The 27,088-nt window shown below is 41.0% G+C and overlaps 2 protein-coding genes across 10 annotated transcripts in view; one reads left to right on the top strand and one right to left on the bottom strand.

Moving 5' to 3' along the window:
• PIGL (phosphatidylinositol glycan anchor biosynthesis class L) overlaps window positions 1–2,322 on the bottom strand; it is a 54,430-nt gene extending 52,108 nt beyond the window's left edge. Inside the window, exons 1-2 of one of the 3 annotated variants that reach the window (XM_015295848.4) lie at window positions 1,948–2,322; window positions 1,242–1,348 (exon numbers count right to left, since the gene is read on the bottom strand). In XM_015295848.4, the coding sequence (XP_015151334.2) occupies window positions 1,242–1,348; window positions 1,948–1,952 (112 nt within the window). In that variant the 5' untranslated portion in view covers window positions 1,953–2,322. Of the gene's footprint in view, window positions 1–508; window positions 1,059–1,241; window positions 1,349–1,947 lie in introns of those variants that run through there. The other 2 variants (XM_015295847.3, XM_046902694.1) reach the window with 2 other exon arrangements.
• Window positions 1,060–27,088, top strand: part of NCOR1 (nuclear receptor corepressor 1) — a 56,393-nt gene continuing 30,364 nt past the window's right edge. For 4 of the 7 annotated variants that reach the window (XM_004946657.5, XM_004946655.5, XM_004946656.5 and 1 more), the window contains exons 1-13: window positions 2,587–2,704; window positions 14,453–14,630; window positions 16,296–16,435; window positions 18,068–18,263; window positions 19,361–19,543; window positions 20,358–20,471; window positions 22,205–22,261; window positions 23,033–23,085; window positions 23,963–24,029; window positions 24,875–25,047; window positions 25,273–25,363; window positions 25,895–26,073; window positions 26,517–26,571. In XM_004946657.5, the coding sequence (XP_004946714.2) occupies window positions 14,523–14,630; window positions 16,296–16,435; window positions 18,068–18,263; window positions 19,361–19,543; window positions 20,358–20,471; window positions 22,205–22,261; window positions 23,033–23,085; window positions 23,963–24,029; window positions 24,875–25,047; window positions 25,273–25,363; window positions 25,895–26,073; window positions 26,517–26,571 (1,416 nt within the window). In that variant the 5' untranslated portion in view covers window positions 2,587–2,704; window positions 14,453–14,522. Of the gene's footprint in view, window positions 1,850–2,586; window positions 2,705–7,905; window positions 8,138–14,452; window positions 14,631–16,295; window positions 16,436–18,067; window positions 18,264–19,360; window positions 19,544–20,357; window positions 20,472–22,204; window positions 22,262–23,032; window positions 23,086–23,962; window positions 24,030–24,874; window positions 25,048–25,272; window positions 25,364–25,894; window positions 26,074–26,516; window positions 26,572–27,088 lie in introns of those variants that run through there. The other 3 variants (XM_046902620.1, XM_040650459.2, XM_040650458.2) reach the window with 3 other exon arrangements.

Below are 27,088 nucleotides of genomic sequence, written 5' to 3'. Positions count from 1 at the left end.
CACAGCCTCAGGTTATTTTCAGAGCTATTTTTTCATGATTAGACTGTTTTGCAACCAACATTTTAGATGTGTTACTGAGAATATATAGTGATATCAAGACTGGATCATCCAAAGCAAGTTCTCTAAAAGACCACAGAACTACAAAATGCAAAAACTTAAATGAGTGCTTTTATGCAACTTAATGACATTTCCATGCAGTTTCCAAGTATCTCAGTGCTGCAGCATGAGAAGTGATTGTGAAACCATGTGCATGGTTCAGATATAGATTTTACTACAGCTAATGAAACTGCCAAAAGCAGCATTTTGGCTGAAGACTCACAGGTGAGGCCACACTCAGGTGTGTACAGGACACATCCCAACCTAGAACGGTGCCCCCAAACCACAGAGTCTCAGCAATGCCCACTGCCACTGCAGCAGAAGCCCAGAAGGCTGTGTGGATCAGCACAGCAATGACATCACGTGTGGCATCGCAGTGACATCACACTGTCACACCACGATGAAGCCATACCAACCACGCGCTGATACGTCACTACAGCCGTGCCCGCTCCGCCCATAGAGGCAACCCAGCGCTGACGTCACGAAAAAAAAAAACATCACAGCGGCCTCCGCGTGACGCCATGGGTGGAAAGCCTGACTTCCACGGACAGCGGCACCTCAGGGACCAAATAGCCCCACCGCTCCCTGCCGCGTCCCCGCTCACCTGCGGAGCAGCACAGCACCGCAAGGCGGGCACCCGCCCTGCCCAGGCAGAGCAGCGTGGGGGCGAAGAACATCACTTCGTCATCAGGGTGCGCCGTCACCAGCAGAGCGCTAACGCCATCATCCCGCGACACAACCGTGCTTCCCGCGGCGGAACGGCTCCGCTGGCGGCGCGCGGCGCAGCGCAGTACCGCCAACAGCAACAGCAGTAGCATCACCAGCCCCCAGCCCCACGGCCCCGCTGTCATAGCGACAGCTGCCGCGCACCTCGCGCTGCTCCGCCGGGAAACGGGGACGAGAAGCGCGAACGTTCCGCGCTACCAAAGGTTCCCCACTTCCGCCCTTCCATTCTCCGCCTCAGGGCGGGGCCACTCGGCCGCGGAAACGCGCACCGGCACCGCTGCTTCGGGGCTGCTCCGCCGTAGTCGGCAGGGGGCTGGGCGGCGGCCTGGCCCGGGAACATCCCTGTTTGCGAGAAATGGGCCCCTATGGGACGTTAAGAAATAACAAACGGAGACAAAACTGAGCTCTTCGACGCGTACCTCCGTGTGGCTGTGGAACACACGTGGGCGAAGTGAGAGCGGGGCGAGGAGCATCTCCAGAGGCAGGCTGTGCCGTGCGCAGGTCTGTGCAGCTGTCCTGAGCGCGGCTGCGAGAGAAAAAAAAGCGTTTGGATGCGGCTCAGGGGCGAAGTGAATCGCTGGAGATGTTACAAAGCAAAAGGTGACAGGGAGTAAATAGGGAAGGGCAATGAGATAAACAGTGGCTTGGAAGCCGTGCTGCTCGAGGCACGGAAGAGCAGCACATTACCCCAACCTCAGCTTAAAGAGTAAAACTGGGAAAGCAAATCAGAGGAATTCAGCATCTGGAGAACAAACACCTCACAAAACGCGCCCGGCTCCTTCACGGGCTTGGATACCTTGAAGTGAGCTCTTGGCTGTAGTGGGGTTAAAGGCTTCAGCCTGGAGGAGATGTGTTGATGTAGCAATTAACGGAGTGGAACTCAGCTGTGGTGCTGCCAATAAAGCGCGCGTTTAATGAGGGAAAGTCGCCTCTTTGCCACAGGCTGAGCACCTGCGCTGTGACTCCGACTGGAAGCCGTGCAACATGACCACATTTCCTCAGTGGGACAGCTTAATCTTGGCTGATGGTACGTGCTCCCATTGCAAACCCGATAAAGAGATCTATCTGTGATCTCAGCACCTCACGGTAACACGTTTGCAGATAAAACGTGAGGATTTCAAATACCTCATGGAAAAAGCTGTCGGCACCAGCGGAGCGTAACGCGGCTCTACAGGGGACAGTGCTCATTTTCCTCATTCAGGAGGAAAGGGGGGAAAAAAACCGAGGCAGCGGCGATTTAAAACCTAGTATTTCAGAACGAGAGGCAGAGGCGCGCCAACCGCCGGGACCCCCACACAGCTCTGAGGGGCCGCGCTCCGCCCCTCAGCCGCCGCCTGGCGCCTCAGCGGCCGTTATTTACCATTTTTCACCTCAGCCCATTCGCCTTCTCGCGGCCGAGGGGCGGTGTGTACGTGAGGGGTTCCCTCGCGCTCGATCCGTGACACCGCCTCAGCGGCAACGCCGCTGCGCGCCTCATGGCGGCCGCCGCCCCCCCCGCGCAGAGCCCCTCAGAGGGGAGGGGGGAGGGAGCCGTACTCCGCCACCGCACCGGCGAGCGGGTCCTGGAAGGAACGTAGTAACCCGCCTTCTTACGCCGGGGCCCGCCCCCGCTTTCTGGCGAGCCGACGGCTCCAGAGCAGCACTACGACGGCTGCACGTTGGGAGGAAGGGGCGAGTTCCCGCGACCGGTAGAAATCTCCGAGTCGCCGCGCCGCCGTTTGTTTGGTAGCTGCCAGGACCTGGCGGTAGGAGGCGGAGTCCTCCGAGCCGGGGGAGGGGAGGCAAGATGGCGGTGGCGGTGGCGCTGAGGCTGAGGTGAGACGCCGCGACCGCCCAACCCTGCTGGAGCCCGCGGCCGCGCCGCCTCAGCGCCGCGCTGTCGGTAAGGGCAGGGGACCTGGCGGGGCGGCGAGGAGAGGTCCCGGGGGCAGCGGGGCTTTGGAGTCTCCACTGTGAAGAGGAGGAGGAGGAAGAGGAGGGGGAAGGGGAAGAGGCGGGGGCCACGGCCGTCCTCCCTCCTCCTTCCTCGTCGGGCAGAGCCCCGAGGGGAGGGCGCTGGAGCCGGGGGGGTCCTGAGGGAGCGGCCGGGCGGGGGAGGGGGGGGGCGGATCGGGCGGGGGGTGCCGCTGCCCGCGGTGTGTGCGTGAGGAGGGGGGGGCGGCTTCAGCGCTGCTTCGGGGCCGGGGGTGCGCGGGGCTGCGGGAGCGGCCCCTGAGGAGAACTTGGGGGTGAAGCCCACAGCGGTGGGGCGGGGGCTGCCGTGATCCTCCTGCGGGGATAAGCGCGATCTGGAAAAAAAAAAAAAAAAAAAATCCACCAACAACAGCAACAAAAAAACAACACCTAACCATAGTAATAATTAAAGAAAAAGGCCCGTTCTTCAAAATCCCTTCGAAGTCAGTCTTCTGGAACGTGGGGCAGGAGTGAGTTCCTTCCTGAGGAGTTCCTGAGGATGCTCTCCTCGTGCTGAGGCTGTCAGTGGGCAGCTGCTGTGCTGCTGATGCTGGGTTACCCCATTAGGACCCGTCAGCAGCCCCAACCCCTGCATCCCACAGCCCCCATTACCTCAGGGCTACCGGAGAGCACCGGGGAAATGGCCTTTTCTAGAGTAATTCTGCCTCGGTGCTAGAGAACGTTGTGCTCGCTGAACTCTGTGCACCTAAGAAAATGGTCAGTGTCCGGTTGGTGGCAGTTGGACGAGGTTCCAGATGGGCCGTGTGCTGTTAGTGCTAGGCAGGCTCAAGTATTGGAGCTGTGAGTCTGAACCGTCTTGTTGTCCAAAATGGGCTTCTACACATGTCAGTTATGTGGTCTTCATGACTATAAATATTGTAATGCAATAACAATGATAATAAAGATAACACTGCAATGAGAAGGATGTCTAGCTTTGAGTTTTGTGGCAATATTTTTGTATTATTTATTTATGTATAGTAATACAGTTACATGCTGCTCGAGCTCAGGCAGGGCTTTTCATTTTAGGCTTGATGATTTAAGGGAAAAATAGTGCTGTTGTGAATATTACTGTGGTGTGTATGAATGCCCTGAGTACAGCTGAGGTGTCCAAACAAGTGGACACACAGCATTGTGTCACTGCACGTAGGGGCTGTGCAGATCTGTTGATATTTTGTGCTGGAGTTTTACTCTGCAGGATGTTGTTCGTGATTAACTAAAGAGCCTTGACATTTGGAAAGGGAGTATGTGATCTTTGAAGTGGATTTCTAACTAGCTAAAATTTAGTGTCTCATGTTGGGGGGTGAGAGACCTTCATTCTCAAAAGTTCAGAGGGAACAAGCCAACTGCAGTGACCCTTTTTGCAATAGCATGGTTAATTTTTGTCTTGACATTGCTTTTCTCTGATAGAATATGGGCTGCTTAGGAAAGAAGATTCTGTTGTGCTTTGTATGCAGTTTGATTTGTCTGTTTGTAATACGCTGTTTGATGTTGGTCACTGTGATATGGGACAGGGTGGCACTTTGGAATCTTCTTTCTAAGGGTTAAAATACCATTTGTTAGTGTATGGAGAGGATACTGCAAGTGTTTGCTTCCACAAGTGTTAGTTCTCTCTAGCTTTTTAGGTACAAACCAACTAAAACTAACTCTTACAATTTGGATTAAATGTATAAACTTGGAGTATATCCATTATTCTACGTTATGCTGCTGATTTGCTCTAAATATATTTTAGTCCTATAACCACTCTTTTTAGTTGCTCTTTCTGGGCGTTCCTCATTGTGAGGAGTCTCAAAAACGGAGGTAAAAGCAGTGACAGACATGAATGCTTCCTTTCAATTTCCTCCCTCTGGTGCCCTCGTGGTTCTCTGTTGCTGCATCCTCTAAGCTACCTCATTTCTCAGTTACAGTGTGAATGAGAGATGCTTAGAGGGAGGGGAAGCTGACTGCTTCAACTACTGCTAAATGTCCGGAAGTAACAGGACAATATTTTGTATCAGAGAAAAATATTTTCTTTATTTTCTCTACTATTATATTCCTAATATTGACAGTTAATTTGTTCAAAGCTCTCAGCCAAAGTTTTGCTGAAATCATTTTTTTTTTTTTCTGTGCTTTCCTACAAAATGGTTTCAGCGAAGGTTTTCTTGTATGGACACAAATACTATTCAAAATTCCTGTGTGTGTAGTCACTTGAGTTTAAGATTTTAACAATTGTTTAAGTTGGAACAGATCTGTGCCTCACGCAGGTGCTGTGCAATGCAGTACAATCCTGAGAACAGGCTACTAACCAGACAGTGGTTTCATAATGCAAACAAACGTTTCCTGGATGCAGACTCGAACTCTTCGTGTCATCTATGCTCTTCAGTCAAATCTGAATCAGTGTTTCAGATGGCAAGCAATTAGCAACCTGCTACCTGGTCTCTGTACTGTAAATGTTTGAAGTAAAAATTCTGACCTACGTAGAATGCTGTCTGTAAATATTTACTTTGGACTACTTCTAAATTATGTAAATATCCAGGAACGTGCTGAATTTATCTTCAGTTTTATTTTCTCCTTCAGTGAGTCTCTATCGAATAACGATGCTTTGTGATGCTTCCTCCCTCTTCCATGCTAGTTCAGCCTTTACCCACTGTCTGGTAAGTGTTGTCCACGGTCTGGGCCTACTAGCACTTAAGTTGGTATGCACACAGGAAGCCCAAACTTACCTTGGAGGTATGTTTCCTCCCAGTATCCTGAGAGGGATTTCTGTGTCCTTGAATAGCTTCACATCTAAACTGCTCGTGTAGTGCTGCCACTCACTGACTGATTTGATAGGCAGTTTTGTTTCAGGCTTCAGGAGGATGTTGATCTGTGTGGCTTTGAAGTCAGTGACTTCACCTGCTTATGATTTCAAAGGCTACTGCAAAATTAAGTCACTGTGTTGGTACAAAGAAATGTAAACCATTCTGAAAAGCCCTCCTGTTTGAAATTCTGAGCAGTAAGAAACTTGGGCAATTACATTTTTATGCAGACGTTATTTGGGCAGACTGTTGACCAGGACTTAAAAATTGTGTGTAAACTGGCCTTGGGTAAACCTGAAAATGTGTTCACAAAGACAGCGAGGGGAACACGACCCATAAATGAGAGAAAAACAAGATAAATGATAAAATATGCTTGAATTAATATAATATGTCTTTAATTCTTCCTCTCGTGACATGCATTTAGTTGTGCCTTACGGGGAAAGTACATGTGGTTAATTCTGTTTGTAGCCCTCGTGCAGTCAGAGGCACATCTGTCCTGGCTGCGGGGCATGGGCTGCGTGCGGACATCCCCTGGGCAGTGGTCTCTTGCATGAATTCATGTGCATTCAGACTTTGAGGAGGATGTCCAACAAATGTGGATGTGAATCCTGTTTTCATACAGAAATACACTTGCTCCTTTCTTCTCATGAACGTATTGTTTCATCTCTGTCACTATTGGAAAGTTAAGCTCAAAAAATAAAGTTGATTAGAAGTTCAAGTGCTGTTCAGCAAACCAGATGAGCGTATTATTACAGTTCAGATGGAGTCTTCACCTACATTGTTTCTGCTTTTCACGCTGTTTAAAATGCTTTGTTGACAGAGAAGGGGTGTCAAGAAGGTGGGAGCTCTCCCATACTCTTTACCTTTTTCGGAGTGTTATTCTCAAAACCTTTCTTGCTGGAAGCAGCCACTTGCCTCTGGCTGTTATTTCTGTATGTGCTGATATTTCACTGTGAATTCAAAGAGACTTCTACCCATCTAGAACCTTGACTTCTTTTTTCTTTCTAAGTGTTTTCTATCCTCCCCCCAAAACAGACGTGGTTTTATTATTTGTAATTTAAGATCCCTCCCATTCATTGCCATTTTCTGTGACCAACAGGCTGTTATATGAGCTTCAACAAGGACTGTATTTTTATCTGCCATATTCTCCTTGTAGTAGAACATCTCAAACTTCATTGTTAATATCAGTAAATCACAATTACACATAAAGAAATCACAAGCTTTGTTTCCAGAGGGCCATCTTGCTTATTCTATGGAGTATCTAAATAGACCTAGACATTATTATGTACATTAAAAGAAAATTATTTTAACCTTACTGTCTTTTTAGTTCAAATTGAGAATAATTTTTGTATGAACTCAGCTGACTGAGGAGAGAGTTGAGGCTGATGCTTGTTCTGTAAATCCTTTAGATGGAAGGATTGGTTTCTCTTAAATACATCACATTTTGTGAGCTGTGGGTTTAGTTAGTATGGATTAGTCAGGTTGTAGTTCCTCTTCCAAACCAAAGCTCTTCTGGAAAGCTGCTGCTCCTGATATGCTTTTGATGAATGGTCTGCACGAAGAGGCTGGAAATGAAAAATTGTGACCACAATTTCTTGCACGCTAAGTGACGTAAAAAGCAATTTTAGTTGCAGCAGACCTAACAGTGAAGGAACAAATTAATGTGCAGCAGCTGTTTTTAAGGTACCTATGCTTTCAGTCCCAGATGAAGAAGCAAAAATTGCCATCTTGCAAGAATATTTTATGCACAGTGTATGGTACCTATGAAATTTAAGATCTTAATTGTGGGTGAAATGGGTGGAATTGGATGCATTGAAGTAAACTTTGGTGACTTTTTGGCACATGCTCCTGAGTGAGGATGACTTGCTGAGGAAGGTGCTTAGCACTGCTGTAGGCACAGAATCTCTTGAACCTCTTGCATTCTACAAACTGATTCACTGGAAGATGCTTGGGGTGGTTTCTGTTTCACGTTACAGCTTTGTGGGTTAAGTTTGAATTATGTTTCATAATCGTCGAATTACCCTGTGACAGAGATGGGATCTTTCAGAAGGGGGTTTTGGAACTGCTGCAGTTATCTTAAGAGAGGGAGAAAAATGCTGCTTTAACTAGGCAACTCTGGAGGTTTGGTTTCTGGTCTTTGGCTCGTGACATTTTCTTGTGGTGTGCACTAAGTGCCCAGTATTTGCTGTCTTGGGACAACCAGGAATGAGCCTCTTGGTGGTTCTGAGAAAACCAAAATATGCCTTAAATGTCTTCAGGAGAAAAACAGACAGTTTGTATTATAAAGACACAGTTTTGAAGCCAGAACACCTAATGAGATTTGTATCCTTCTTTGGTTTAATTTGTTTCTCAACAGTACTTTTAGTGAAGGAACCCTGTGCGTCCCTCGCTTTCATTTTGTGAATGGAGGACTTCCTCCTTCCTTGGTGTCCCTGTGACCTTCCTTGGCAAGAGAGAGCTGGTGTGTTCCTCCAGAACTGAGAAGTGTGATTCCTAGACATAACCCAGAAGGGAGAAGCTCTCATCTCAGCAAGTGAGGAATTAGAGAATGAATCTGATCCCCTTGCATGTTAGATTTGAAGCAACTGGTGAGCAGACTCTGAATCAAAGTACTATTCTTTAAAACATACGTGCTCAGCACCATTTTATTCTTTACTTTTTGATGGGGCAAGTGGGTAGCTAATTAGAAACTTCCTAAGATGTTAATGCAGCCTTAGTTTGTCCTGTTCTGATCCCCCGTATAATAGCAAAGTTGTGCATAGCCTGGGTCTTGGTATCACTTATTAGCAACTTTTATTTAGGCTCATAAATTAGAGAAGAGAGATTAAAATAGAATTTCCTGGAGAAGAGCAGCTTGTCAGCTGAATTTGATCGACCCCATTTAGAAGAGCACTAATTCTATTTGTATTTGTAGCTGCGAACAGGGGAAACTGGTATTTAAAGATGAATTATCAAAGTGTGATCTTGAGATTTGGTAACATAGTTTGGTTGCAAATAGCATAAGCCATTAAGTAAGCTATATTCATCTTTTGGTATGGCAACAAAAATCCTTTTGAAGTACTCTTCTATAGAAAACTTTTTCAATATTTAATGTTCCAAAAGCTATTACTTAAAGTACTCTGAGGACTTGGAAGACTCTTAATGGAAAACCTTCCTCTATTAAAACTCGAAGTGTAAAATTCTGTCTTCATTTTTGCTCTACCTTGATGCAGATGGAGAAGTCATGCTAATAGAGAGTAAATGTGACATCTTGAATTGGCCGCTGTAATGCTCCTTGACTTCTGTCACTTCCTTAATTGGCTAAACTAAAGTGTACCGTGCTTCCATATCCTGCAGAATATAAGTCAGACACTGTGTGGTGCAGCAATGAGTGAATGCCTTGGGCGTTCAGAAATAAGGCAATATTATATGCTAGTAGAAATTTCAGGGTGTGAGGAAGGGTCCCATTCAGATGTTTGGGCTTCTCTCTGCATTTTATTTTTTCTTTTTCCCCAGATATCCCCACTGCAGCATTTATGGCTTGATTCACAACATTAGGAATTAATGGAGAGAATGCTATTTAGTGTTGCTAGTAAAATGAAGCCCTACAGATGTTTTTTCTTTAAAAACGTATTTCTAGTAGGGATAGAAATAGCAATTTTTTTTACGTCAAGAGTCTTATGGAAAGGGGGAGTGCAGCTATGCAAGATTAGTCTCAAGAATTTATAGTATATTCGAAACATCTTTAGAGAAGAAAAAAAACATTTGCTCATGCAGAACTGCCATGAAAATTTGACGGTTAATTGTTTTCAACCTAAAGAAAACATTTGTTCTTTCTGTTCGCTCACTCTAACAGCATATGCTCACATGCTTTGTGAGAGTGTTCTGCAACATAAAACGGAATAGATGGAGATTTTTAAAAGGTGGAAGAGCCCTCAAGCTTTGAGGATGCTTTGGATAAAGCCCTTCTAACCACCACTGGAATAACCACTGCTGAAACATTCTCTTCACTCTTCATTTTCTTGCTGGATTAAATTTGACTAGATATCCCTGAATGAATTCTGTGTTATGTTGTAGACCCCTTGCCTAAGGCAGAGCCTTCCTTGTTTTGCCACAGCTTAGTTACATCAGAGCTCACTTTGCTGAGGCTGCAGATTTTGTTTTAAACAACTTGATTGAAGCTTTCTTTGGCTGTAATCTCACTCGTTGTGCTCGCTATCGTGCTTAGGTTGCTCAAAAAAAAAAAGATGAGGAAAATTCCCCAAAGAATGTGACATTTAATTAGCAAATGTTGGTTAAGTACTTCAAGATGGCACAAAAATGAGGCTGAATGCAGAAGTGTCAGCTTGTTTCATATGTCTGAAGAAAAATAGAATCTACCCCAGAGGACCAGAGAACGGTCCTTCCATACCAAGGAGATGTCTGCCCTTCTCCTGCCCTCCTGACCTTCCCTCTTGTTGCCCTAAACATCTGTCTGGCCACGTGTTGAATGGTTTGAATTGGGGAACTGACCTGATAAAAATAGTAATGGTTTTTAACCATGTTTTTCCAAGCAAAGAACTACTTTTCTCTGCGGCAGTGCCACCTTTTGCCCACTTCACATGCCACAAATCCACAAGCCAAGGCTTGGGGACGTGAGTCTGATTTCTGATTCAGTCTCTGACTATTTCGTGGGTACTCTTTGATGATGCCTTGACCTTTCAGTGACTCATTTTCCCATGCAGACACTGAGGCTACTATGTAGTTCTGCTTTTTTTCTGAAACATTTCGAGACCTGCAGATCTAGAGATGCTGTTCAAATTAGTATGGCCTCTTAGAACCAACTGAAATTACACTGTGACTCTTACTCTTGTAATATTCAGTTCTGGATTATTTGTAACTTACTCAGTATTCTCTGCATAGGACAAATGTAAGTGCGAGGCAAAGTTTCAGTAAGAGCTGGGTGAATAAATATGTTGTCATATCTTTAAATATAAACAATGCTAAATTATTTCCTTGCCTGAAAAGCTTGAATTCTCACACTGTGAGGGTGTGCCCTCACGGTTCCCAAAGGTGTCACTGCTTTTTCTCAGCTAGGTATCTTTAGATTTAACATTATCTTTTTGGACTCTTTACGCTGACTTCCCCTCTATTTTCATTTTATTTTGTTTTTTATATATTAACCTTTTGACACTACTGAGTTTCCCCATCTCTTGGATGTTCAGTCTGGGAATGTCATTCATGGACATGGGATGCAAGAATAGTCTGGGTTATGAAGTAGAAAAGAAGAAATATGTATTTCTTCCCTTTCTGATCGTCAGTGAGACAGTTGGCCAGTATGAATGATGTGGCAGTATTCATGACCTAGCTTTATCTTTGTCAGACATTTAAGGCACAATTCCAAAGTACAGTGGTTCTTATGAATGTTTGAGAATGTTTTGTTATGAGCAAGCTCTGAGATTTGCAGAAGAACATGAGAGGAAGGTATGAAAATACCAAGTGAAAAAACATCATTTTGCTATCGTTGACTGAGCAGCTTTGGAATTTGATTTCCTGTATCATAGTTTGCCAGGGATGCCAAAAATGAAGGTGAGCAGCTTCTGGTCCAGCATGGAAGAAGGAACTGGTGGAAGGATCAGAGAGGCAGATGTACGTGATAACAGTGGGCTTTATAGGAGAATTCTGATTGGATTTGTGTAGACTGGGATGTGGTACAGACCGCACGCGTGGTTATAATTTGATGCAAAAAAGAAGACCATATTTAAATCTCGTTTGAATGTGGGGGACTTGGAGAAGTTAGAGTGGGAGGCTGGCATTGCCCTCACTCTCCAGAAGATAGGTTGGTGAGGAATAATCCGTGCTCTGGACACATGTAAGCAGATGCTGAAGAGGGAGGCAGGTGGGTGGCTGTAGGGTGGTCTGCAGAGAAATGACAGTCAAACTCATGTATGTGCATCCACAATTGCAGGATTAAGGTAATAAGACAGGGAGAGAGGTGCATAATGTTGGTGATAATTCCATGGGCAAATGCCAGCAAGCTCCCGCAGCCCAATATGAGAGAATGTAAACATGCTCATACTAAGAGATCAGCAGATAAGGTGGGGTCTGCAGGGCATGTAAAGAGGTCATATAAGGAGAGTGTGCAGGCACACAAAAGCTTTTAATGAGAACGGGTGGTGTAGAGAGGAGGGGATGTTGTACTTGATTATCACTTTATGTATTGTGCTACAATGTCATTTTTGTCATGAATGAAATGAGGTCTTACGCAGGATCCCCATCCTTTGGTTCCCTCTGCACCTCTTCAATGACACTATGTAACCATACACTTTCCTCTGCTGTTCCAGCCTTTATCTCCTTCTCCAGTGGCGGAGTGAGAGTGGGAGTGGTGCACCCCCACCACTGAAAGCTTCTGCTTTTCTTTTTTCTTTCTTCACTTCTACTTCCCATTGACCTCAATTCCAAGCTGTATTGCTGTTTTTATTGCCTTCTGCTGTTGGCAGATTTTGTTTCACACTTTTTTTTTTGAGTTGTTGCTACAAAAGTGGTCATACTTCCAGTTCTCAATTGGAAGACTGCATGTTTTCATATCTCTTGATCTACAAGTTTTATATAGTACATATGGGGCTTTTTTTTTTGTGTGTTGCTGGATTGATAAAGGATGTTCACACTTGTGTGCTGTGTCCCCATCCTGCCCCTGGAGCAACAGTTAGGACTTCTCATTGCTCTTGAATGAGTGAATTACTCTTTTCCTCCTTCTACCCTGGGTAAAATTTACTTGTTAGATAAGCAAAGGGGTCTTGGGTGTCTTTACCACTGGTGTTTGGGATTGCTCCCAGTGGATAACTGTATGGTTTACTAGCCATAGACAGGTGGGAAGATTTCAGGACTGGCAATTGTAACACAAACCTAACAGCCTGTACACTGTAGTTCTCATGAATGGAGAAATAGCCTTTACAGCATCATACAAAGTGAGCCTGAATCGAACTTTCAGCACCTGAGTTAATGATCAACCTGCTGGTTTGTCAGAGCGTAGAGAAAATAAGATGTGACATGACAGAGATGAACTAGAGAGGACCTTGAATCACACAGTACTTGACCTATGTTTGTGTGTTATTTTCAGGTGGCCGTTCCCCTGGTCCCTGTCTGCTTTTCCACATTCTTTGGATCTGCCCATGGCCAGTGTGCCAGGGAAGGGAATAGAGAATGTTTTTTGGTGGTGTCCCAGAACACAGCATGCATTTTTGGCACCCTTTGCCCCAGAGTGGACACCCCGCAAATTGAGAAGGTTTTGAAGCAAGTTGACAAGGAACCAAGCAGACTAAGATTGTTCAATGTGGAAAAGATATGACTAAAGGGATATGAAAGAATTCTGCAGAACCCCATGCGTGGTGGGGAAAAAAAAAATAGAAATTAGATGTTTGGTCTGTTCCAATGCCAAAAGCACAGATACCAGATGAAGGTTGCAGGTCCAAAGCAAACAAAAGCTGGTGGTTTCTCATGCAAAATGTCACTGAACTGTAGAAGTGCAAAGAGTGATTGTGCACGCTGAGAACTTGTACTGCTTCAGCAAACAGCTGGGAGATCCAATGGAAGAGAAAGTTGTTAAGGACTCGTAGACAGAAAGTCTTGAATTCCTGTGATTTCTTTGATGGAGAGGTGGGAAAAGAAAGTAATCAGGGCAGGAGTGACAAAATATGTTAGGTAAACTTGAAAATCTGTTTGTATAGCTTGCTGTGTCAGATCTTTTCCTGAGCTGATTTTGTCAATTGACTGTTAATGGGAAACACAGTTCAGAAGTATAATTTTATGTTGGTGTTTGTGAAAAGTTGCAGTTGAACGTACTTAAAAATGAAGCCATCTAGGTAGGGAACAGCATTACTTTGTTTGAAGGTCTGTGTGTCTGCTGGGCTCCAGACCAGAGGTTGCTACAGGTCTGATAGAATTCTGTATTTACTACTCTAGGCTCCAAGGATTACCTCTTCTGGGCTGTCAGGAAGAAACAGCTTATGCTTTAAAAAAAGAAATTCTGTTTTGTTCAGAGCTGTAATTCACCTGCATGGCGAAGTGCTCAAAGCACTGCTGGGCAGTGATCATGTTTGGTTGCTGTCTTCTGGTCTTCAGCAGGTGGTTTAGGCAGATAAAGCTGTACACTGTTTTAGGGATGCTTGAACTTTGTTAGTGGCCTCTTTTTTTCCCAGTATTTTAATCTTCCTCCTGTCGGTATACATCCCACTGTTAATCTGCAGCTAATTTGCAGTAGAGGCCAATTTGTCATTGAATGTCTATTAAGCAGGATTGTTTCAAGGCTTCATAGTATATTCAATTGATAGCATCCCATATGGGGCACACTATGTATGCTGTGAACTGAATGAGCTTTTTTTCCTCTGCAAGTGCTTTTTTTTTTTTCCTGAGAACTACTTCTGTCGAGCTGCTCTTAGGTGGTAATAATATTTTATGGTTTGACTAATGCATTGTGGTTTAATGAACTGTAGGCAGCGCTGAGTCAAGCAGCCCTAAGTCTACCTGAAAGTGGGAAAGAGTTCATAGAATCCAAAAGCTGTAGTAGAAACGAAAGTGAACTTCATGTTGAGCTAAAGAAACTTACTATATATTGTAGGTTCTGTCTATGGACTATTATAACCTCTTTAACACCTATTTAAGTGACCTACTTTTCTTTAAAATCCTATTAATTCAACTGGTAGCTGGTAAAATGATGTATTCTGGCAGTATAATCCTCAAATCTTTGTGTAGACAATGCTGACATACCTGTTTTTGAGCCCATTTAAGACCCATTGACATGTTTCAGACTAGAGTAACCTATTAAATAAATACATCAGGAAAAAGCTTTTACTGGTAATGGTTGTTTTGCTTAGGTGACTATGGCTGTAATGTATTGTGGGTACATCTGGTACTTCAGTGCTTATCAGTGATCTTTTTTCCTTTAGGCGGTTTCCTAGAAACATGATTGCTTGCTGGTCTTGATCTCACAGCTTTGTGAAGACTTCTTCTCTGATAATGTCAAGTTCAGGCTACCCTCCTAACCAAGGAGCATTCAGCACAGAACAGAGTCGTTACCCTACCCACTCTGTCCAGTACACCTTCCCTAGCACCCGACACCAGCAGGTAAGGAGCCACGAGGGTTACAGTCTTAGCAAGAAATAATTCAGGTGTTTGTTATGCCAAATGGGGCTTCTTTTTACTGCTATGATATGAGTTCTTCACGTCTGAAAACAGAGCAGTTACAGACCAACATGCCCAGTAAAGCTGACTGGGGAAATCTGTGCACCCGTGTTGTTTGTAGCCTTGAAATTTGGCACTCATATCAAGGCTGATGGGTCCACTTGTTCAAGTCGATTCTTCTTTGAATGAGGGTCTGACTATGGTGTAACTTCTGGGAAGTATAATCTGTAGTAATTTGGTGCTGTGATTCCTTCTGAAGTGTTAACTTGAAGGGATATAATTACCTGTTGATTTATGTCTTGCTGCAATACTGTAGATGAAATTGCTGAAATCCTTGGCTTCAAATTTGGCTCTTTAAATTTTACTTTTGGCCTGTTCCCCCTCTCCTTCCTCCCAGTTCTTCTTATGCAGACTAAATTTAAAAGTGCTCCATAAAATTGTGAAGGTACCCTAAATAAAACCCTGGACAGTATTTTGGCTTGACAGCATTTCCTGTGCTATTTAACATTTATGAATCTACTAAAACTGACAAAAGCCTTTTTAAAAAATTGGCCTGTCTTAAAATACCTTTTCTTCTTTTTTTAATGCTGAAAAATCAAAAGTAAAATAATTCCGAAGTGGCAAACAAAGTGTTTTCCCTGCTGAGGAGAACTGCTGCTCGTGTCATTCAGGCAAATAAATGTCCTCCCTGCCTCTCTTCATTTATTTATTTACATATATTTCTTTAGAAATCTGGATTTTGTAATTCTGTATCTTCATCATGGAGAATTAATATTAAATTCCTGTTCTTATCATCAGTTTCTCCTAGCTTGAATAAATTCACTGTGGATTGTTTTCATAAACTTTTGGTTTAGCTTTGCTTCAATTCAGTAATGTTTAGTCATTGTACTAAATTTGGCCAATGTAAGTGTTGCTGAGTCCATATGCATTGATGGGAGTAATTTTCCAAGAATCTGCAAATAACTTGTCTCCAGTCACTGTGAGTTCAATATGAATGCAGAGTTCTGGGTGTAACAGACCTCTGGGTAGGATGGACTCTTGGGGCATTGGTGAGTGCTGAATTTATATGGGAAATTTCCTCTTAGGCCCAGGAGAGTTCCAAGAGGGCAAAAAGTAAACCTGTACATAAGGAGCGTTGGGTTAGATTCGCTCTAAGCTGATGCTGTGCTTGACAAAATCTGTGTTCACGCTGGAGAATGTGAATCTAAAATGTACCAATTTGTTTTACCCCAAACTTTTTTTGAAGCATCTGTAATAGTGCTTCCAGCCAGCTGTGTTCTGCTCGCCAGAACTAGGGGATGTCACTGTGGGCTCTCTGTGAAATTGTAGGCTGTGGAGGACTGCCTGTTGCCTCTAGGACAGCTCAGGTTTCCCTTATTTTAATGAAATTCTCCTCCTGCTACAGATAGTTTGGAGCTGTTTTGCTCTGCTCTTGTGTTTAGAAAAGGAAATTTAGAAAAAAATTTTGAGCTCAAGTAAGGCTTTGGTGATCTGGTCTTGGTCTGTTTTTAATGTGTGGAGAAATGATCATTCCCTAACACCAAACACTTCTCATCGTGTCTTTTGTGCCTTTTGTATTCATTAACATCTGAAGTGTGTTTCCTTTAGGAATTTGCAGTTCCCGATTATCGTTCGTCTCACCTGGAAGTCAGTCAGGCAACCCAACTCTTGCAGCAGCAGCAGCAACAGCAGCAGCAGCTTCGGCGCCGGCCTTCTTTGCTTTCAGAATTTCACCCAGGCTCTGACAGGTTAGGATTCTCTTTTTGATGTGTGTGAAGAGGAATCTTTTATGTCTGTGCTTTCTGTGAAGCGAGTTGTAATTTCTGAATAGAAACATTTTGAGTTTCACAATTTTGCCCCAGTACATGACTTTATCCATCAGTGCTCCAATGCTGAGTAGTTGTGGTCTCCTGTGTTTGAGTGTTGTTGGTCTGCCTGGTTTTCATCTGCTGTGTAATTCCTTAGTTCCTTTGCTTTAATTACATTTGCTTCACAGGCAGGAAGTAACAATCTGCTGCACTCTCCCTGCAGAAAGCTCCTAGGATACAGCTGCATGTTGCAAGCTTCTAAAGCTTTGGGCTAAAAGTATGCAAAATATCATCTTTGGATAATTTGATTTCACAAAGTCAGACTAACAAATGCAAGAATCATTAACAGTGTGAATATTACTAGTTGTATTTCCTAGATTACAGTGGGAATAAATTCTTAGGTTTGCATATTCAACAGATGGTATTTGTGTGCCTGGGTAAGAAATAAACAATGGAGCTAATTGGATATTTGAGTTGCAGGAATTGTAGAACACCAAACTGTGGCACAAAAATGGGACTAAAGTATGCTGCTTTTGGCAAGAGGCTTGACAGCTTCTTATCATTTGTGTTAAATACCCTTTCTGTTGGTCTGGTATAACATTCCTGTGTTGCATGCAAATGATCCAGTAGGTTAACTGAGGACAGGTATAATGAACAGCTGTAGCGAATCACACACTGTCATTTAGTGTCAGATTGGCAATATCCTCTCAGTAAAATAGGTTACTTTACAATCAATATTGATGAATGTTCAATCATTAATATTATATAAAAAAAAAGTTTTTGGCAGATATGAGATCAGAGTGAGATGAATTGGGCTGTAGTAAAGTAGCAGGATTATGTATGTGCTTAAGGGAAAAGTTACTGTATGATCTGTGCACGTCAATTCTTCAGCGTATTAGTATGCTGATGTACAAAGTCTAAGCAGATCTTATTGGTTGTAACAACCTTCTTTCTTGGCCTTTTAGTACACGTATCTGCTACGAGTAATTTCACATGCAGGATCAGTTTTAGCAGTTTATTTTGGTTATATAACAGAAACATAGATTCACAGAATGGCTTGGATTGGAAGGGACCTTAAAGATCCCTAGTTCCATCCACATTTGAATAGCATTTGACTATAGATCAAATTCCACATAGGCTCATGGTTCATTTCAAGCATTCTGTGTATGTTTAAAATGATTTGATTGCAAAAATGAAATAATGGAGCTGTTGTAGCCATCTGTGCTCTGTAGAATATAGTGCTATCTTTATCTCATGGATTTTTTTATGTTTATAATTTGAATCAAAGCTTTGATTTGAACAATATCATTGTAGCAGCAGTTTCTTTAAGTGGTTGCAATGATAGGAATGCATTTCAACAGCATCTTTTAAGATTCAGCTCTTTTTCAATGGATTTTAACTATTATATTTTTGAAGACTGTGTTTAAAAACATTTTTCTGCTTTACTGTTCAGAAGTAGTTCTGCTAAATTGCATTTCCTGTACATTTGTTAAGGGTTGAGGAAAAAAAAAAAACACCTTTCTTACATAAAAGTGCATACTTTAATAGCTTGTAATCTCTTCTGTGTACTAGGCCTCAGGAAAGGAGAACTGGATATGAACAGCAGTTTCATCCAGGTCCATCTCAGACAGATCATGATTCACTGGAATCTAAGCGACCACGTCTTGAACAAGTTTCTGATTCCCATTTTCAGCGTGTCAGTGCTGCTACTGTCTTGCCTTTAGTACATCCTCTGCAGGAAGGGTTGAGATCTGCAGATATTAAGAAGGTAAAAGCATTTTCTCACATGATATTGAAGGTGTAAATTCTGTGTCACGGTGAGCTCAAGTTTTTAAGCTCCTATCATTAAAGAGAACATTTAGCACATGGATTCAGATTTTAAAGTAGAATACTTGTCTTGCACTGTCTTTACCATTACTTTTATCAAGTAAGTAAAGCTATCTGGGAAGTAAAGTAAAATTATGATAGTACATCATCTCTTAGTAACTTGCTGGGCTGCATAGCAAAGATAAGATCAAAGGGGGCTGGAGAAACCAAACTAAGGCATGCAGTGTTAACATACTTGTATGTTACTGAATTTTTATCCAGGTACTACATGTAGAAATCTACTGCCTCAGTTTAGAAATACATCTCAGTGTTATCTTGAGAAATGGCATTCAGGCACAATCTTTTGGTTAGATTTGCTTGAGTGAGGGATGCATTTACTGAGCTAGCATTTGCCAGCTAAGCAATTGGAGAACATGATTTCTGAGGATGTGAACAAAATCAGGGTGCAACAGTGCTGACATATTTCAGTGTGTTTCCAAATAGCGTTAGAATGTGGAACACATGGGGGAACAAAAGTGATGAAAAAGCAAAGCCAAATGAATAGTGACCTGTCCTTTCAAAGCATCTCCCCAAGAGAACACGCGTAATTCCTGATGTACTCTTGTCTGATCACAGTTATGTTCAAGTATATTTTCATCAGTACGTGTGTAGAGTATTGAGGGTTGTCTCTCAAGTAACCCTACCTTTCAAAATAGAAGTTACTATTTATATTTAAGAAGATATATTTTTAAAAGGGAAATGTTTTGATCTTATTTTCATTTCATGAGAAGAATAATTAACATCATGCTTCCATATTTAAAGATGGATTTTGAAATTGTAGTAACAGAAATGGGCTGTCAATTAATTCTAAGGTAATTAGAGCACAGATAATCTGGAATCTTAGACTTTATCTCTGTTGAAGAGCTACCTAAGCTATAAATAACTGGAAATTCTTGTTTAATTCATGCATGCTAGTTTAGTTACTGAACACTCATTTGCATGTTATTAATATGACTGATTTTTTTCTCAATTCTGCCCCACCTCCTATCCCAATGAAAGGACCCGGGTTTTGGAGGAAAGCATGAGGGACCATCTTCTCCAATTTCTGGTCAACCGTGTGGGGAGGACCAGAATGCTTCACCTTCAAAGCTGTCAAAGGAAGAATTGATACAGAGCATGGACCGCGTGGATCGTGAAATTGCAAAGGTTGAACAGCAAATCCTTAAACTGAAGAAAAAGCAAGTAAGCATAGCAGACACTACCGTTATTATCTGCTAGTGTAAAATATGTAGGAAAACTTCTTCTATGGTGTTAGTGGAGATTTTTTTTTTTTGGTTATGTGAACCAAATGAACAGATTAAAAAAGGAAGGTTGTGTATACAATGTGAAATACATCATGTATTTCATGGAACATTTAAATAGATTGGATGTAATGTAATTTTAAACATCTTGAAAATAAAAGAAAACCACATAGGAACACCAAAAGCAGATGACTCTATATTTTAAACTCTTCTTAGATGTCTAGTGAAACAAGGGCACTGTGACTGTAATTTCAGCTTTAAAGAGTGACTACTCGTTAAGGGCTATCATCTTTTTTCTTCCATAGTCTGTGCAAGTGGAGAATCTCTTGCACACCTTTTTAAAAAATAAGAAAGTAGTAGTAATGACACTTCAGAAGTTTTTCTATCTTGTAGATATCTATGGAGATAATGTCTTCTGTGGGAAGATAGGTTTGGTGTAACTGTTCTCTGGAGTTATTGTCCTTGTTTAAAGTTAAATATTGATAAAATACCACGGTGCAGTGGCTTTACCTGTCAAGCTGAAAAATGTCTGATTCAATGCAGGTGAATCTTGTAAACAGTTAATTCAGTTTACTGATAGCTCAGAGTAGTCTTGTTACTATCCCTGTGGACATTAAAACCATTTCATTCTTAGTTAAAAAGAAGAATAACAGACAGTACAAACTGTTGATCAGATGCACATTTTATCTCTGGTGACTAATTACTGTAAGGGTAACATGGTGCGGATGGCTGATTTTCTTTCTTTGGTTTCTTAGCAACAACTCGAAGAAGAAGCTGCTAAACCACCAGAGCCAGAGAGGCCTGTCTCCCCTCCTCCAGTGGAACAGAAGCACCGCAGTATTGTCCAAATTATTTATGATGAAAATCGGGTAAGCATGTTATTCAGTTGACTGAGTGTTTAATTACCCAATTTTATTTTGTAATTCAGAGGAATAGCTAGCTTCTCTCACAGTAGAGTATTTTTGAAAATTTGGGATGGTAAAACACCAAAGAAACAGCACAGTACTGGATCATACATAGTAGTACTGTGCCATTGGTGTTCCTGTTCTCCCTTTCCCCTAGTTCGTCTCTGAAATTTGTTGTGTTTACTTAATACAGAAGGACAGTTATGATGTTACACAGACTGATATAACCAATGTACAGCAATCACTTAACTACTGATTATGAAACAGTTCTGCTGTCTTAAGTCTCTTTCACACTAATTAAAAACCATTAAAACCATATAGGTTTTATGTGATAAAATACTACCTATCATACTGTGATAGGTAGTTAGCAAAACTAGGTCATATTTGAAGAAGGCTCAGTGGGCTGCTATGCAGCTCTCTTCCTTTGCTAGCCCTGGTTGCTGGTGGCTTATGAGAATTTTGAAGTTACTGTTGCTTTCCCATGTTGTGTATGTGTCAGTAGGAGGGAGGAAATCTGTTTCTCTGTTGAGTGAGATGGAGTAATGTGTCAGTGTGGTCATGTGTTAGCTGCTTCTGTCCTTGTAGCTCTCCATGTAGTAACATCTATAGCAGGGGAAATACCAAGGGTGATGCATTTATGAGTCCACTTAGCACTTGGTTTGAGCTGTTGTTATCAGGAATTACTTGCACTGTAGAATGACAATGTCATTGAGACTTAATACAAATACAGTGTGTCAGTACCCACTATATTATTTTAAATGGTCATTAAAGAAACATTAGGCCATTCATGTACACAATACTTCATTGGTATCTTCTACAGTTGTACTAGGAGGACAGTCCCCTTGGCAGCTTTCATCTTAAAAGCATGCAGTATGGGATAATTACTTCTAATATGAAACTACAGTTGGCTAAAATTTGGTTGAGGTAGTAGGGCTAGAGTTCAGTTTTAGATGTTTTTCAAACCAAACAAACCATTCTAGCAGGGTTATGCTGTAATATTGCCTTGATGTACAATTATTGTGTCCAGCTGTGAGTTCCAAAGAACATCTCAAGATTTAAATTACATGTGGAGTTAGAACTTAGCAGAACTCTTTCTAATAATAATTACTTTGTGGATTTGTTTTCCTATATTTTTCTTTGCAGGCATCTGCTTTTAGGGCTAGTGCATACAGCCATTAGTGGGAAAGAAGCAAATGTGAATTAGTCTGCTGGATCTTTTCCGGCAGCCTTGTCTTCTGACAAAGGGCTTTGGGAAATTGTACTGGCTTGAAATGAATTTGTGAAAGCCAACTGTGTTATCCAGTGCTGCCTCTTTTAGGGCTGGAGTTACTCTGGGGTCCTTGCCTACCTTAAGGGAAAGAAGATCTTTGGCGAAGTACTTTGTATGTGTATGCACATGTTGGTTAACAATTGCAGTCTTTGCAGTTGAAGAATTTTTGTCCTTAATTCAGAAGTATACTCTATTTTTCTGAACACCTTTCCACATTTTTGAGTTGAGAGAGCACAGCAGTAACTGCACAGTTCAGGTAGAGGCTTCTTGATTCACTGAGGCAGCACTGCAGAAGTAGGTGAAGGAGTAGTGTGCTCGGATGGGTGTAGCAGCTGGACTGAGTGAAAGTTCAGATACACTTTTCACACCTGAACTACAGAGGACTTACTGAGACCATATTAAATAAGGAAATAAATCTTGTTTACAGAAAAAAGCAGAAGAAGCTCACAAGATTTTTGAAGGTCTTGGTCCCAAAGTTGAACTGGTAAGTGGTCTGTTTTTATTCTGTTTACTGTGTTGCCAGCATAGCTTTCACACCTGTAATTCTACTGTGGTAAACATGTTGTTCTGTGTTCATGTATAAAAGAACATTATAGGGTGATTTAATCTTTTGGTTTGGGGAGGGAGAGGGTGGGACTTGTTTTCCTTTTCACTTGGTGCCTGATATTTTATGTAAGTTTGGAAATCTTGTGCCTGTCTATTTCTCAGTAAAAAATTTGTTTGAATATCTCAGGTATTAAACAGTGGAATCGGGTAATGTAGCTATATATGAGAGTGTAGATTAAATATGTTGCTCTGTTGTCTTCCTGAAGTTGCAAACAATGCATTTTAAAGTTTTGTTCAGTCTTACATTCATCTTTAACCCTGAAGAAAGCAATTAATCTTCTGGAGTCTTTGTTTTAACAAGAATATGTTAATGTGTGTTTAAATATACTCATGGATTAGGGCTTGAGTGAACTGGATGTGTAAGTATGACTTTTAAAATAGATTTGAGTCTATTTCGGAGGACAGAGTTGAAATAGAACCACACTGAAATACTGTTATAAATGTAAATAGTTATAATGATCTAATTTAAAGTAATAAAATTCATGCTGTAATTGTTGAGTATCTTAAACTTGTCACTTCAGATTGCTGCACCTCTGAATGAATACATTGTGAGCAGAATATTTTAATACAGTTAAATGTATTACATATACTTAAAAATTACATGCACTTAAAAGCACTGAATTTATCTTTTTCTATTCCAAAATTGTAGCCGCTTTACAACCAACCATCAGACACAAAGGTCTACCACGAAAACATCAAAACGTGAGTGCTTTAATATCTTCTTGTTGTGCCTTTTAAATGATCTGGACTTAAAGATCAAATTTTTAATTGCTGCTGTTTCCAAATACGACATGTATACTTCAGCAACTTTTACATTCTTCCAGCCCATGTAACCTTCAGACTTCTATGTTGTAGAACAGTGCTGCGAGGAATTGGTTGTAATTACTGCAGGCGATGGCAAACAGTAACTTTGCATTGTAACTTAAAGACAAAAATAAGCCATAGAACTTCTTTTTCTTCAAGTTGCTAACACCAGTACTTTTCAAAGCCTGAAATACTGCATTTGATCTAGATGTACCTTGTCAACTTTTCCCAAAGGTGCTTGTTTCAAAGAACTGTTTCAAAAGTTACTGCTGTCACAAAGTGGCAGGAGTCCTGACTTTTTGTTATTTATTCATTGATTTCATCACATACTTGTTTCATGTCGAGGGCTGTGAGAGCAGAGTTGCTGCTTGCTATGTGTATTTGTTAGTTGGGGCAAACCAAATTCACCTACCTGAAATAAGCTAGATGTCTTCCACCAAATTTTTATGGTTTTTAGGATTGAATTGCAAATATGCATTTTTTTCTTTTTTCTAAGGAACAAAATCTTTTCCAAACTTACTCATTTTAGCATCTCTAGGAGAGCACCCAGCTTGAAACTGGGAGCTTTAATGTCTCTCTCAGGCCATCTACAAGATTATTTTCTCTCAGATAAAATACAGCATAAGTTAAGCGATTGTTTTGTCAGGAATTTTCCCTACCTCTGAAAATATTCTTTGTAGTAACAATCTGGCATCTATAATCCATATGGAGTTGGTTGGGTAACGTTGAAGTTCTTGTATTATATGTGGTTCACATCTCAAATTTTGTTTTCCAGAAACCAGGTGATGAGGAAAAAGCTAATACTATTTTTTAAAAGAAGAAATCATGCAAGAAAACAACGGGTAATACTATCATGTTCTTATAGAAAGAGGATGTTGTCAGTTTTTTTTTATCTGAATCCTTGGTGTATTTTATCCAATGTGTCATATAAATTCAATTGATTAGAAAAATGTCTTTTAATTTCTATGAAGTTATTTGAAAAGAAACTGCCAGGTTATAGCCGTAATTCGCTAATTATTTAACTGAAAACCATCCTAAAATGCAATAAGGAAAATATTGTGGATTTTTTTTGGTCTTGTTTTGTTTTCCCCCTCCCCTTTCCTTTCCTTTCTGCTCTTTTCTTAGAGTATGAATAAAAGAAAGCCTGTAAAGAATCCTTAACTGTTATCTCTGGCCTCTTTCTGTACCTTTCTTGTATAGTAGCTGTAGCATCTGAAAGGAGTTGATCTGGTTGTGCAGTCTGACAGAATTTTTAATTAAATGCTTGCACGTTAAACACCAGTATTAACCTTGAGTATTGTTATAGCAGGTGGCATGCAAAGGTGATATCCAAAAGGGTATTTCTGTTATTAAGCTTAGCAAAAGTTTAAATGTTAAAAAAACAAAAACAAAAACCCAAGTCCTTTCCATTAACTAAAAGAATGGCTCCTGGAGATGTGAGATTTCTAGAAAGAAGTCAGTTACTAAGTATCATCGTGATGTATAAGAGAAATAATGTGTCTTTCTCCAGTGTAAGTTCTGAAGTCCATTCTGCTGAAAATTATTTGTATGTCATTTTCAAAAGGACAGTGGAAAGCCAGTGCTGCAGGAAGAATTTCTGTTAATTCCTATAGCCTACCCAGTTCAGGGTCACTGATCACTTAGAGTATTTCTGTTTAATTCAGCCTTTGCTTTTGGAATTTAACAGGAACAGAAAATCTGCCAACGTTACGATCAGCTGATGGAAGCATGGGAGAAAAAAGTTGACAGGATAGAAAATAATCCACGCAGGAAAGCTAAGGAGAGCAAAACAAGGGAATACTATGAGAAACAATTTCCAGAAATCCGGAAGCAAAGAGAACAGCAAGAGCGATTTCAGAGGTATAACTGTGGATTTGGAACATTCTTGTAAATCATTTCTTAGAACGTAGTTTTTAGAATTATTTATAATGAAATTATTTTTGTTTAATGGTTATTTTATATGGTAATTCATATTAGTGTGTCTTACTGTACAAAATGAAATGTTCTTCTGTTCTATTAAGTGTATTGTTCACTGTTTCTTGGCATTGAGCACAGATTTCTACTTCTCTTTACTCCTCATTGCAGAGTTGGTCAAAGAGGTGCTGGACTTTCAGCAACTATTGCTAGAAGCGAACATGAGATTTCTGAAATCATTGATGGGCTTTCTGAGCAGGAGGTGAGGCTATTATCTGTGCTTTGTTATATGACTATGCAAATGAAAGGTCTCTTTCAGGCGGCTTGTTTTGTTTTATTATTGGAAGAGAAACATTTTGGGGTGCTGGTTTGGGAGAGTCTATGCAAACGTTGGCTTAAAACAGATCTGAGAAATACTTCTCTTTTAAGGACTGTTTCCTAATTGTGCCCATCCTAGATTTTTCTCATTTGTCTGTTCATTTCAGATGTGCTACAACCCACTTTTTTCACAGCTGTAAGAAACATGTGAAAAGTTATCCGTTCTAAAGCCATGTACCATTTCAGTTTTTTGTAGTGACACACTATCTCCTTTTCCTGTAGCTGACTGTGTAAATGTTACTGTCCCAATGAACAACTTTTAGAAGAGTTAGGAAGGCGACAGAAAGATGTTTCCAGCTACCTGGGAATGTCTGCTGTGGTGGAGCTTCTATGGATTGTGTTAATTGAGAAATGTAAACATTAGTAACAACTCTTATTTGCGTTTTTTACTTTTTCTTTTATTCTTTACCTGTAGAATAATGAAAAACAAATGCGTCAGCTCTCAGTCATTCCTCCCATGATGTTTGATGCAGAACAGAGACGAGTGAAGTTTATTAATATGAATGGTCTGATGGAGGATCCCATGAAAGTTTATAAAGACAGACAATTCATGAATGTCTGGACCGACCACGAGAAAGAGATTTTTAAAGAAAAGTAATGGGCTTTCTTATCTCTTATTTTTATTGCATTGCTGATGACAGCTAACACCTAACTCCACAGTAAACATCAGTTAAGCTAGAAAAACTGAAGTTATTGTGTATAGTATTTGATAACTTTCTTAGTTGGGTGAATGAAACACTGCAAGAAGTTTCAGACTGCTCTGTATATCTTTCAGTTGCATCCAGTTAGGCTGTACATATGAAATTATTTTTAAAACACTTTTAAAATTAGAAGGGTATGTATATGATCTCATTATGCTAGTTTTTAGCTGGTTTTAAGAGCTTTGTTCTAAGTTTGAACAATTTGAAAACTAGACTTTTTAGACTACTTTCAGTTGTAGAAATCGTTTGCTGATGGTGCAGATTGTTTAGAAGACTGCTTTGTTTATTTGATATGTATTAAGTTGTTAAACTTAAATAATTTCTGATTTGTAAAAGGTTTGTCCAACATCCCAAGAACTTTGGTCTAATTGCTTCCTACCTGGAACGAAAGGTAAGACCTTACTGAATACGTGTAGAGCCTAGGGTGGGATCCCTAACATTTCCAAATGTAAGTCGTTTATTCCAGCATCATTTTATCACCTTGGAAAATGCAATTCAGAAAAAAGTTACTGCTTTGACAGGATTTTGTAGTACTTGAACAGTAACACAACAGCACAAGCAAGCATCTAACAAAAGTTAGATGTGAAATGACACTATAGTGAATATATATAGTGAAATGACACTGTTGATAGCAGTAAAAGTAAATGACACTTTAAGTAGTTTAAGATTTACTTTACTGTTGAAGCAGAGAAGCTGCTTTAGTGATCTAAATCTTTAAGTAAGAGTATAATATGATCTGCTGTGCCACTGAGCTAACTCTAAGAAACCTTGCCTCCACAGTTCAGGTCAGTGAGATCCTACTGCTGGCTGAATTAGTCTTTAGAACTGACTTTGCAGAGATCATGTAAGAAGTAATGGAGAATTATGATTTGTTAAGACAGTAAGGATCTTGACTACTTAGGACTATT

Source organism: Gallus gallus, chromosome 19 (genome assembly GCF_016699485.2).
Source record: "Gallus gallus isolate bGalGal1 chromosome 19, bGalGal1.mat.broiler.GRCg7b, whole genome shotgun sequence".
NCBI lineage: Eukaryota > Metazoa > Chordata > Aves > Galliformes > Phasianidae > Gallus > Gallus gallus.
The sequence above is the reverse complement of the archived record's forward strand: the minus strand, read 5'-3'. Positions and strand labels throughout refer to the sequence as shown.